The 13669-nt window shown below is 48.0% G+C and overlaps 1 protein-coding gene across 1 annotated transcript in view; it reads right to left on the bottom strand.

The window, feature by feature from the left end:
• The window catches only part of LOC308158117 (chondroitin sulfate proteoglycan 5-like), a gene marked incomplete at both ends in the record, with an annotated part of 15327 nt that extends 2130 nt beyond the window's left edge, over positions 1–13197 (bottom strand). The window contains 7 exon segments of the mRNA XM_080531714.1: positions 915–1079; positions 4345–4401; positions 4993–5049; positions 5051–5153; positions 5837–6025; positions 8521–9403; positions 13113–13197. Coding sequence (XP_080387840.1) covers positions 915–1079; positions 4345–4401; positions 4993–5049; positions 5051–5153; positions 5837–6025; positions 8521–9403; positions 13113–13197 — 1539 coding nt within the window.
• Positions 13198–13669: the final 472 nt, after the last annotated feature.

Below are 13669 nucleotides of genomic sequence, written 5' to 3'. Positions count from 1 at the left end.
ACAACTCTGAATCTGAATGCTATCATTTTATTTTTAGCTTTCCCAAAAAAAGTACAAAAAACCTGAAGTACGCCAAAAGATTATAAACCACATAAATGAAAACCAAGACACAACGTGCTGTACAGTACTGTAGTTTAAATATCAATCCAAGCAATACTTTACCCCATGAAATCTATACGTATATTCACTGTATTATGTCAAACATCAACATATCTGAAATATCAACTTCTTGGTTCATTTCTTTTTGTCAGTATTTTTTACACCAATGCATGCGTACAGGCGGTAAGGCGGGACAGAGAAGGGGCCCCCGGGGGAGGGGGGGGGCAGGGGGCAGAGAGAGACAACGACAGGTCAGAGTTGAAAGGTTGAAGGTAAGAGCAGGGCATTGGTGGAGAGAAGACTCCTGCTGTCAACCGCCAAAGGAGTGTTTAGTCCAGCGATGAGTGTGAGGTGGAGAGGAGGAAGAGGAAGAGGAGGCAGTGGCGCCGCTGAGTGGTCAGGAGTGGTATAGCGCCCTTGTAGTGTTGTGCTGTAGTGAGTAGCATCTCAAATGACACCCTGTTTTCCATACGGTGCACTCCTTTTGACTTCATAAAGTATACACTTGACAACAGGGATCACAAGTATACACTTCATAGAGAACAGGGTTAGAAGTATACACTCGATAGAAGATAGGGTTCCGTTAAAGATGTTCTCAAGGTGTTCCAAAGACCCTAGGTGTAGATGGTACTATGCTTTAGTACTCACTGTGGTGAATAGCAGCGTTACGATGGCCCTATGTGTAAATGGTACTAGCGCCTCACTGTGGTGAGTAGCGGCGTTACAGAGGCCCTAGATGTAGATGGTATTGTGCTGTAGCGCCTCTGTGTGGTGGCTAGTTGTGTTTACAGCATGTTGCCATCGGGCACGTTTACCTCCATGGCCTCATCTGCGTTAGGGGTGTGGCTAAGGGAATGGTCTGAGGCCTGGGAGGTTCGGTTGTTCTCCTGTTTCGGCGAATGAGAATTCCGGATGTTCAGATTCTCTTCCTCATCCGGGGGTAGAGACTTTACAGGGTCCTCCAGCTTCTGAGGGTCGTCCTGTAGGGAGACATACAAACACGTTATGCACACACACACACACACACACACACACACACACACACACACACACTCACACACTCACACACATAACACACGCACAACACGTCTGTCTGTCTGTCTGTCTATAGTGCTGAAGGAACAGAATCTCTTTCAACAGCAAGCTAATTTCATTGAATTCTATGGTGAAGAGGGTGAGTGTGTGAGTGTGTTCTTTTTTCATCCCAGATTCCGAGGTTCCACACTTCCATCCAGACAGTCTTTGTTCAGAGTCCTATGTCTATCTCTAGACAGCCTTCTTCTGACAGCATCTGTGATCAGGTCCTCTGTCTGAACTATTTTCAGTATTTTCAGACAGTGTGTGTGTGTGTGTGTGTGTGTGTGTGTGTGTGTGTGTGTGTGTGTGTGTGTGTGTGTGTGTGTGTGTGTGCCTGTGTGTGCCTGTTCATTTCCAAAAGCACAACTTCTTCTAACACAAACAGATTGACGTCTGCAATGTCCTACCAAATAGCAGTATTGGGGGGGTTTTGGCCTGTAACACTGACAGTTTATAGCATCCTGGAGGCGAATAATATTTTTTGTAGTATAGTCTGAGGCAAGCTATGAATATTAATAAGCTGTGGTGAAGGCAGAGTTTATCTCTAAGCTAGGGAAGCTCATTGAAGTAAATGTTTTGAGGTTTCCTATGTCTCCAGCTAACTTGTTCTGTCTTTGACAATTATACTAACTAGATGCCATCATTCAATCTAATCTAGAAATATAGCTAGCTAAGTAACTAGCCAGCCAACTATAGTTCTTGCTTCAGCAAGATCTATAGTTATCAAACATACTTATTAGTGGTCTTGCTTCAGCAAGTCCAGCCATAGTTATTTCCCTTGCCCAGAGACACACTCTGCCTTACCCGCCTGCGTCACGTTAGCACTGGTGGTCTTGCCTGTTAGCGCTGATGGTTGTGTGAGATATGGGTCAGCCAATCATGCTGCGTTTAAATCACAGCTCATTCATATTCATATTTTGCCCCAAACTATCAAAGCTAATTTGCATCCTGGAGACAGAGAGTCACCTGCGGTCAGCAGGAGTCTAGTGACACTAGTGACCTTGCAAATGCCAACAGAGAGGTAGGGTTAGGGTTATACAGTAGGGTCGTACAGTAGGTCACTCAGGTATATGTCATCACTTCCTGTAGAAGTAGGGCAACTCATATAGAGTTAGTCCTTCTGAAGGCCAGGGATGGAAGCATACTAGACCTCTAATCTCTGGATCAATATCTTGGATATTCCACAGTGAATATGTGTCCTATTGATGTTGACAATCGAGGAGGGTGTAGATGTTGATGTAGTGAAGGTTTGAGGAGGGTATGTCTCATCATTTCTGCCATATTGTAGTCTGCCACTAAGTACAACAGAGATACAATCGATACAATCGATTTTTTGACAATAGAGCAGGGTATTTTGACACTAGAGGATGGCATTTTGATGTAGTGCATGTGTGCGTGCATACACGCAAGTGTGTGTGTGTGTGTGTGTGTGTGTGTGTGTGTGTGTGTGTGTGCTAGAGAGTGCCATCCATTGATTGGCCCGTGACAGGCATATGAGGATCGCCATGGGGAGAGTGTTCAGGCGATGTGGTCAGTAATTGGGTCAGGAAGCATCGACTGGTTAGCGTTAGCTAGCCTGTCTGTGCTGAGCCTGGTGCCTCATGTCTAGGGTTGCCAACAGTTCCGTATTAGCTGGGATGTCCCGTATAGTGTAAATGCGCCAATTCCTGCAACTGCCCCATGCAGTGGCACACCATCCTTTGTCCCGTATTTGGTAGAGAGAAAGGTGGCAACCCTTCTCATGTCTTTATGTTAACAACTCCTGGGGCACCTGGGTGGTGTAGCTCACTAAAGCCACCTAATCGCATGGCCATATCCTGCATGTCATCCCTGCTCTCTCTCACCCATCCTTCCTGTCAATCTCTACTGTCTCTATCCCAATAAAACAGAAATGCCTGAAAAACATATATATACATAATAATAATAATAATAATAATTTATTAGATTTATATAGCGCTTTTCCGAGGCTCAAAGACGCTGTATATATAAAGTTAACAACTCCAACTGCTGGATGAATTTAACAGAATTGTTTTGGGAGACTAGAGGGAATAACTTTTCATTGAGTTATGAAATGGAAAAATGAAGACATCTGATAGAAGCACAGATATCCCAGGCTTTACATGGGCATACAGTATGTCTATTTAACACTTGGTTTACTGTTGCTTTTCAGTTGACAAAACTAACAATGAACCACACTCAACCACACTGTGAAACACCCAGACTCAGAGAGAGAAAGAAGACATTTATCTGGCTTGATTGTAAATTCAAATTCAAATCCATAAACACAGCGATCTCTTTCTCTATAATCAGACCCTCTCTCTGTGTTGAAAACCTGATTTCCTCTTAAACAGCCCAATCAAACAACAATACATCAATGCAGAGTTATGTATGCGTATGGGGGGGGGCAGCTGAAGCAGGTGGTGAAACTATAAAGCCACAGGAACAGAATTGCACCTCAAGCTTTGACACAGTGCAGCAGAACAAGTAGACTACCTGGGGGTTCTAAGGCGGTAACAGGGTGCAGGAAGGGCTTCAGTAAGCTGTTCAGCACTGGGATAGGTTGTAATAAGCTGTTCAGCACTGGGATAGGTTGTAATAAGCTGTTCAGCACTGGGATAGGTTGTAATAAGCTGTTCAGCACTGGGGTAGGTTGTAATAAGCTGTACAGCACTGGGGTAGGTTGTAATAAGCTGTTCAGCACTGGGATAGGTTGTAATAAGCTGTTCAGCACTGGGATAGGTTGTAATAAGCTGTTCAGCACTGGGATAGGTTGTAATAAGCTGTTCAGCACTGGGATAGGTTGTAATAAGCTGTTCAGCACTGGGATAGGTTGTAATAAGCTGTTCAGCACTGGGGTAGGTTGTAATAAGCTGTTCAGCACTGGGATAGGTTGTAATAAGCTGTTCAGCGGTTGGTTTGGTGGCAGCAGCAAGAGACTCAGTGGTTGGCTAGGTTTCTGGAAGCTGCTCAGTAATTCATGATTCCTGCCGTGTCAGGATGAGGTCCCTGGACCAGCATGCAGGATCAGGGCTGGTTGCAGGGTTTTAGGTTCTGGGAGCCAAAAATGTCTCTCGGGGCACAGGGGAGCGGTTTCTGGGCGGGTATGGATAAAGCTTAGCTAGCTGGGGAAACTGCTCAAGGCTAGTGGACCATTGTGGCACTGCTTACCTGGTTGTAAGGGGATCTGGCCCTATAGTATTCCCATGTAAATCTGCTGAGTGGTTTCTGAGGGGATGGATGGGCGTGGAGAGGGTTACACATCTCTGTGAATCTAAACTATCATCAAGTAAAAGGACGCCAGGGGGAAGGTGTGTGTGTGTGTGTGTGTGTGTGTGTGTGTGTGTGTGTGTGTGTGTGTGTGTGTGTGTGTGTGTGTGTGTGAGCAAAAGAGGCTGGAAGACAGACAGAAAGACAGACAGGCAGGCAGGCAGAAGCATTGACCATGGACAATGACAGGAAAAAGAGGAGAGGAGAGAGAGAGCAGATGAGAGGAAAGAATGAAAGGGTAGAGAGAAAACAGAGTCACAGAAGAAGAGAACAGATGACAGGAGAGAAGAGGAGAAGAGAGAGAGAGCAGAGGAGGGCAGGTGAAAGGAGAGTAAAGGAGCGAATGAAAGGGTAGAGAGAGGAGAGAATGTCACAAAGAAGAGAAGAGATGATAGGAGGAAGAAGAAAGGAGAGAGTAAAGGATTGAATGAAAGAGAGAGAGAGAGAGAGAGAGAGAGAGAGAGAGAGAGAGAGAGAGAGAGAGAGAGAGAGAGAGAGAGTGAGAGAGTGAGAGGAGAATAAACAACAGGAAAGAGAGTGAAAGTGTACCTGACAGATAATGTTGTCATAGTAAGCCAGGTTGTGGGCGTGGGCTTGGGGGGGGGGGCGGGGGAGAGTCACACAGTTTCCTTACGTTTGGGTGGGAGCCGTCGGTTAGCGTGGACACAGACATACCGTCTGTCGGCTGCTCACTCTGGGGACGGTATTTACTGCAGGGGTGAGGGGGGAGAGGGAGGGAGGGAGGTGGGGGGGGGAAGAGGGGAGAGAGAGATTGTAGTCCGTGTGATAAACGTGACACTTAGCAAACAGCCATTGTAACATTCAGGTTTTATAATTGAGAGCCTCTCTGTCCAGCTATTGTACTCTCCCTCACATCTTTCTGGCTGTGAGAAGTCTGGTAAAACCTTTAAGCTGCACAGTTATATACTGTAGGTCAACACACACACACACACACACACACACACACATGCACATGTACACGCAGAAAAACACACACATGCATGCGGGCACACACACACACACAACCTCTGACACACACATAAACATTGCACTGTCAGGCTGACCTACTTTCAGATGATGACATCAATATTATCACTGCTGCATTCTCTATCTATCTCTTCATCAGTCATCATCATCTCTCTCTCTGTCTTTGTCTCTCTCTCTGTCTGTCTCTGTCTCCCTCCCTCTCTCTCTCTCTCTCTCTCTCTCTATCTCTCTCTCTCTCTCTCTATCTATCTCTCTCTCTCTCTCTCTCTCTCTCATTCACTCATTCCCAAGCTTGGTCTTGTCTGACAGGATATAGAGAAAAATAAGAAGAGTAGTTCAGTGTGAGGTTCATGCTCTTGGGGCACACACACACACACACACACACACACACATACTGGGGTCTCACCTGCGTTTGCGCAGTCGTTTGTTCTCGTTCCTGAGGCGGTGCAGTCGCTTGGCGAAGAAGATCACAATCATAAGGAGTAGGAGGAGCATCAGGGAAGCCACGCCCACTATGATACACAACACCTGGAACTCTGTTATCGCCCAATCACAACGTGTTCCCTTATTCCAGATATACTCCTGCACATTACACCTGGAGAGAGAGAGAGAGAGAGAGAGAGAGAGAGAGAGAGAGAGAGAGAGAGAGAGAGAGAGAGAGAGAGAGAGAGTGAAACCGAGATAATAATTCATTTACATTGCTAAATTATTCTAGTAAGGTCAAAGCAATAGGGTGAGTGTCTGCAGTTGTGTTTTCTATGGTTACGGTGGGAGTAATTACATTGGATATTGGTGGTGTTTACTTTGGTTACGTTACAGAAAAAGTAACAGCGTGGGATTTGTGTTGACAGGAGTGACATCATGTTGTGTTCCAGATCAGAGCAGCAGCAAGTCATCCCCCAGCCTCATCCTTAATTGGATCAAAGTCAGGGGATCATTGTGTGTGTGGTGTGTGTGTGTGTGTGTGTGTGTGTACGTCCATGCGTGTGCTTGTGTGTTCGTATGTGTATGTGTGTGTGTGCGTGCGTGTGTGTGTGTGTGTGTGTGTGTCCATGCGTGTGTTTGTATGTTCATGTGTGTGTGTGTGTGTGTGTGTGTGTGTGTGTGTGTGTGCATGTGCATGTGTGTGTGTGTGTGTGTGTGTGAACTGAGAGTTGGGTTGAGTACAGTTGTTTTGAATGAATGAATGAATGAATGAATGAATGGAATGGACTTTATTGTCATTGCTACAGTACAGGTACCAAACAACGAAATTTAGGAGGGGTGGCTCCCCTGGTGTTAGGAAAGGAAAAAAAAAAAAAAAAAAGTTAAAAAAAATAAATCACAAGAAGGGAAGGAGCTGGTTTACATAAATAAAGGCTATGTACACAATCCACTGTACTATACTGTACAGATAGACGACTAGGGTTGTCATATTGCACAATAGTATTGTTTCACGTTATTTAAAGTGTCACAGTTTGCAGGCTTGAAATGTACATGTTTGTGCCTCAGCACTACACCTGATTTTTTCAGTCCAGCAGCTGCCATACTTTATTACTGGATAATAAACTGGACTGGACTGGTAACACAGATGTCCTGCACAAGAGGGGCCAGAGCCGGCTTTATCTCCTGAGAAGGCTCAGGTCCGTTGGCGTGTGCAGGACTCTGATGAACATGTTCCACCAGTCAGTGGAGGCCAGCACAGTGCTGCACGCGGTGGTATGCTGGGGGGGCAGGGGGGGGAGGGGCAGGGTCAAGCAAGGTGACACCAAGAGGCTGAACCAGCTTACTAGGAAAGCTGGTTCTGTCCTCTGTGTCACCCTGGACACAGTGGAGGAGGTGGCCAATAGGAGGATGAGGACCAAACTCCTGGCTATCATGGACAATCCCTCCCCTCCCCTACATGACACTGTGTCAGAGCAGAAAAGCTCATTTAGCAACAGACTATTACAGCCACGTTGCACTAAGGAGCGCTATAGGATCTTTGTTTGCCTGCTGCAGTAAGGCTGTACAACTCCTCCTCTGGCTGGCTCGATCGGGGTGATCAGAGTCAGGATGGGGGATGTTAAATCATGCTGGACTGTTGCTACTGTATATTATGTTTCAGATGTCTATTTATGTCTATTTTTTATTTGTATTTTTATTATAATTATTGTTCAATTGTCACTTTATTTTGTTGCAGCTGTGGTGTGAGCTGCTGTAATGCCTTAATATCTCTCTCTCTCTCTCTCTTTCCCTCTCTCTCTCTCTCTCTCTCTCTCTCTCTCTCTCTGTGGAATGTAAGGGAACAGAGGCCTGTTCTTTGCATGCAGGATGATCTTTTTAATGCTCTTAATTTTGGAGCTCACAGGCTAACTCGGTTCCAAAAGTAGACCTTGATCGCCTTCAAATAATAGGCTAATCTCCTCTCCATAGTAGCCTTGAGAACCCATGGTTCTCGAGCCTAATGGCCCATAGGAGCAGGAGCCTATCTCCTGTTTCAGTAGTGTGAGGCGGCTTGATGTACAAGTACACCCCCTGGACATGACGCTGGTATGTCGCAGGATCTTACTCCCAATCCAACCCGTAATGCTGAGCAGGGAGGCATTGGGTACCATTTTTTATGACTGGGCCGGGGATCGAACTCACAACCTCCCAATCTCAGAGTGGACACTCTAACTGCAAGGCCACTGAGCTGATCTTCCTTGGCTATAGGCCTATTGTAAAAGAAAACAACAACAAAAAGAACACTTAGGGCTAGCCTGTAAACTAAAGGCTGTAAGCACGCCAATTGCAGAGAGGAGAAAGGGGATGGATTGAACAGGACAGATGCCAGATAGCGCTGACAGGATTGGGTAACCTACCTTTTCTGGAAGATCTCTTAGAATGACATGACAGCTTGGGAGGGGTGGTCATAACCACTGCCACTGTCTCCTTTCCCATGTTGTGACAATGCCGTTGTATATGTCCCTACTGGCTATAACAGTGTATATGGTAGCCTGACAACATTGGGTTAAACATAGATTTTTGACCATCTGGACAGGTTGTGGCTTATATCTAAAAAAGAAAAAGAATTTTCAAAAAGTATATATATATATACATATATGAGTAGTGTCAACCTGTGTGTCTCACCTGCAGAAGGCTCCTATCCCCGTGGCGATGGTGCAGACCCCTCCATTGTAGCAGAAGTTTGGCTTTACCTCACACTGTGACACACACTCCCCCGCCTCAGACAGCACAAACCCTAAACTACAGGCATCTGCCCCCTGCCCCCTTTCCAGCCCTAACCCCTGACCCTTGTCTGACCCCGGCCCCCCTTCCAGCCCTAACCCCTGACCCTTGTCTGACCCCGGCCCCCCTTCCAGCCCTAACCCCTGCCCCCTGTCTGCCCTTGGCCCTGGGGGTGTTGGAGAGGAGGGCTGGACGTAACTGCTGGTCTGTGTGTTTTCAGGGACGTCCAGAGAGCCAATGAGGAGAGGGTTCTCGTCCTCCATGTCGGCGGCAGCTGAGGGGGAGGGTTCGGGGTCGGGGGTCGTGTCCAAGGCCGAGAGATCGTCGTCGGGGGACATGTAGTCATAGAAGTCGGACAGTGTCCAAGCTGTAGGGTCTCCTCCCTTCTGTTGCATGGGCTCCAGGTGCTTTAGCCAGTCACGAGAGAGGTCAGAGGCCAGCGAGGGGTCAGGAGCGGGGCTGTGGAACTCCACGGTGATGACGCCATCTGAGGAGGGGTGGGTTGATGGGTCTGGCCCCTCCCCTCCGGCGGTCAACTCCTCTGTGATTGGCTCCGCCTCCTCTGAGAAGTCGAGGTGGGCGTGTCTACGAGAGGAGTCACGATGGCTCACGCTGAGAGGAAGTCCTGCCCCTAAACCTAACCCTGCTCCAATCAGGTGGTCCCTCTCTGCTGAGTCGTCGCTGAGCACCGTCCTGCCGTTAAACCCCTCCCTCCTCACAGCGTGGACAGACGATTGGTTGCGATGGTGTTCTGGCTTGCTTGCAGTGGCCAATGAAGGCACTCCTGAGAATCAGAAAGAACAGTCAGGAAATAATGATTAATACAAATCTACAGTATATTACATCTCTCATCTCTCTCTCTTTCTCTCTCTCTCTCTCTCTCCCTCTCTCTCTCTCTCTCTCTCTCTCTCTCTCTCTCTCTCTCCCCAGAGAGATGTGAGTATGCTAGACCATGTGAGACTGTGATGATCAACACTCCTTTGATTCATCCTCCAGACTGAATATTTAGACACAAGAACTACATAACTCAAAAACACATTTCAGATTCCACAAGTCATTTAACTTGTTGGGTATATACTGTATTTGATGCTGATCATTAATCTAAACCAATATAGCATGTATGTTTGATTGACTGATTGTGAGTCCAACAGGGAACCCAGACAATCCCTCCTCGCGTCCTGTAGGCTGTCTGTGGGATTAAGACGAGTGATTGACTAATGTGTTCCACTGACCGGATTGGGATTATAGACTAGGAATTAGAGCTGTAGGTTACAGCCTTGACATACAGTATAACTCAGCAATCTGGAGAGGCAGAGAAATGAGGAAGAGAAAGAGAAAGAGGGCAAGAGATAAAGAGAGATAAATGGGGGATATGCAGTCTATGTCTCGTCTACATTTACATTGACATTTTAGACATTTAGCAGATGTCTTTATCCAAAGCGACTTAACAAGTCCAGTTGTAAAGTAAGTGAACAAGTAAGTGAACCATCTATACATCATAAGAAAAGCATATTTACATTACATATTTACAGTACAGAAACTGTACAGGGGGTAGTGCGGTTGAAGAGGTCTTTAGGAAAGACAGTCAAGATGTAGCCTGAAGAGATGGGTCTTCCATCTACGGCGGAAAATAGTCAGTGACTCGCAGTCCTGATAACAGTGTGCCAGGACAATGAAAAGCCATGACCAAATAGCTCGACTGCTGCATCCTCGTAGAGGCGACGGTGCCAGGCGGCCAGCCGAGGTGGAAGAACGGAGTGATTGGGCAGGGATTTTCTGTGTCTGTCTGTGAGAGTGGCCAACCCCAGTCATGCTAGGCACCATGGGTATGTACTGTGTCTGCCTCTGCTCCCCTCAATAGGCAGGCCAGCCCTGCATTCAGTTGGTTCTATTCCCTGTCCCTGTCTGGAACTCGTTCAGCACAGATACAAAACAATCCCAAACGTGCCTGGAGTCACAAACAACAGCAGAGCCCAGAGAGCATGAGAGCATGAGAGCATGAGAGGCTTCAAAATGCAAACACACAAATGCAGGCACACACATACACACACACGGGAGCACACACACACACACACACGGGCGCGTGCACACACACACACACACACACACAGACACACACAGACACAGACACACACACACATGCACGCATACACACACACACACACACACACACACACACACACACACTGTTGCCATGGTGAAATGTAAAGAGGTGGCCAGGAGGAGGGTGTGAGACTCCTCTGTCTTCCATCATCCCTCTTCTGGGTTATTTCCTCTCCCTCCGCTGGCTATCTTTTGTCCTGTCATTTCCTTTCAGATAAATCTTCTTTTCATGTCAATCAATCAGTTAGTCGGCCCGTCGGTCAGACAGTCAGTCATTCAGTCCCTCGATCCGATCTGTCAGTCTGTCAGCCAGTTAGGCAGTGGGTTGATCAGTCAGTCCGTCAGTCAGTTAGTCAGTCAGTCGGACAAACAGTTAGTCAGTCAGTCAGGCAGTCCGTCAGACAGTCAGACAGCCAGGCAGTCAGATAGACAGACAGCCAGTCTGACAGCCAGTCAGACAGACAGACAGACAGTCAGTCCGTCAGTCAGACAGTCAGATAGACAGACAGCCAGTCTGACAGCCAGTCAGTCAGTCAGACAGACAGACAGACAGTCAGACAGTCAGTAGGACAGACAGACAGACAGTCAGTGAGTCAGACAGGTGTCATTCACAGCAGGACACCACCACGTCACTCTGAATATGTCACCATGGTAACAGACCTCTTGCCATGGTAACGATGATTGGGTAGACTCCCAGTAGTTTTCACTTTCCAAGCAGCTAGGGAACATCAGGACACAAACACACCTAGTAATCTTTGTCTCCCCCATATGGCCTCACCCGCCTCACCCTACTCCCACCAGGCCAGCAATCTGACAAAAGAAAAATCTCCTTCTCCTCTCTCTCCTTCTTCCCTCCCTTCATCTTCTCTTCTCCATCTCCGCCCCAACCTCTCCTCTTGCATGTGTGTGTGACACTGATACGTTGGGACAGGTCATGGCTATCAGGAGTACAGGGCAGATGGACCTCACAGGATGGATCCACTCACACACAGAGACCAGACACACACATACACACTCAGCAGTGTGTGCCAGCAGTGTGTGTGTGCGTGTGTGTGTGTGTGTGTGTGTTTGTGTGTGTGTGTGTGTGTGTGTGTGTGTGTGTTTGTGGGTAAGTTGGTTGTTCATACCAATACAAAGGTGCATCGGCTATAATCAAGTTTTTTACTGGTTAGCGACACATTAAGATGTGTTATGTAGCCATGCTCGTGGCCAGCGCGTGCACGACATGCACCCAGCCGACCTCTCTGAGCTCAGCGCTCGCGCCACCCTGTTGCTGGGCAGCGCCGCGCGCCTTCACTTTGAACTGAAAAGACGGTGGCGGCGCATCCGCACAACGGAACGGATTGGAGATAGCCGTGGCCCGTCTTTATGTAAGACAAAGACTGCAAAATAAACCTGGTGGGCGAGCCGTGATGGCCACTGTCTGGTATTTCCCCTCGGGTAGAGAGAGAGAGAGAGAGAGAGAGAGAGAGAGAGAGAGAGAGAGAGAGAGAGAGAGAGAGAGAGAGAGAGAGAGAGAGAGAGAGAGAGAGAGAGAGAGAGAGAGAGAGAGAGAGAGAGAGAGAGAGAGAGAGAGAGAGAGAGAGAGAGAGAGAGAGAGAGAGAGAGAGAGGGTTGTCTAGGCTGAGATGGAGAGGAGGAGATGGAGAAGGGGAGAGAGGGAGGGAGGTGGAGGAGAGGAGTGGGAAGGGGATGTCTGTCTGCCTGTGGTGTTGTCTGGGGGATGTCTGGAGCGATATGGGGGAATGCAGCTCTGGCATGGATAGCCTATAACGCTTCAGAGGCCGGCCACGGTGCGCGTAATCCGGCCATTGTCCCGGCCAGGCACCGATTCGAAGGGACGCAGCTGCGACCCTTTTCCACTTCTTCTTTTGCTCCTTCTTTTCTCTGCTCGCCCTTTCCCCGTGTGCCTCCCTTCTTCCCTCCTCCCTCTCCTTTGCTGCTAGTCATAGGCGACTAGCATGTTGAACGTGAACATGATGTGAAGTGGACCAGACAGCGCTGACCCGCGGCTAAATGCCATCAGTGCCATCGGTCATCGATAAAGCTCTCAGCAGGAGTTCATCACTAAAGCAGATATGGGTGTGGTGTGGGCTGCATACTCATACCAACGGCCCCCCTATAATAACTGTAGCCTAATGGCAACGACATGGAATATGACCATAGCGCGCCAAAGGTAAAGGTGTGTTATCCTACATTCTATACTCGATATCGATCGATCTCTCTCCTTCTCTCTCCTTCTCTCTCTCTCTCTCTCTCTCTCTCATGTGATAAGCCCAACACATGCCCATCCATTACTAAATACGCGGTACATTCCTTCATACACACACACGCACGCGCACACACACAAACACACACACACACACACACATACACATACATAATCTTACCGTGACCAGACAGAGGGAGTATGAGCAGTGAGATGGACAGCAGCAGCACCTGCCAGATCCCCGAACGACCATCCTCGCGCGCCATACCGGCTTCCACCAATACGCACACACCCCGATACACACACCGAACAGAGCTGTCCCTTAGCAACGGGATACCGGCTCCACCACGGGTTAACGTGTAGTAGCAGGCTGCGGATAATCCAAACAGTGAATCCTGACTGAGTTCAGAGATCTCTCGACCTCACCATGGCTGACCGTGTCCTCGCCAACGTTTCAATAAATGTAGCCTAGTATCCTCTGTGCGTCGGTGTATTGCAGTTAAAGCGTCGACTCCGGTCCCATCGTCTTGTGCGCGTTTCTGTGGGTCCAACACCGGACGGCTTGCGGTGTAGATGGGATTCTAATGAGCCCCGGTCGCTCCTGCGTGAGCGATCCGTTAAGCCCCGCTGGTGATGACCGTGATGAGATACGCACGCGCGCTGTGTGTGTGTAGCGAAAACGATGTCAAGCTATATACTGTATCTGTCTTTACTCCTCCCAATGTGTGTGTGTGTGTG

The sequence above is a fragment of the Nansenia antarctica genome, assembly GCF_963989245.1.
Source record: "Nansenia antarctica genome assembly, chromosome: 5".
Lineage (NCBI taxonomy): Eukaryota > Metazoa > Chordata > Actinopteri > Argentiniformes > Microstomatidae > Nansenia > Nansenia antarctica.
This window is presented reverse-complemented; position numbering and strand designations above follow the sequence as displayed.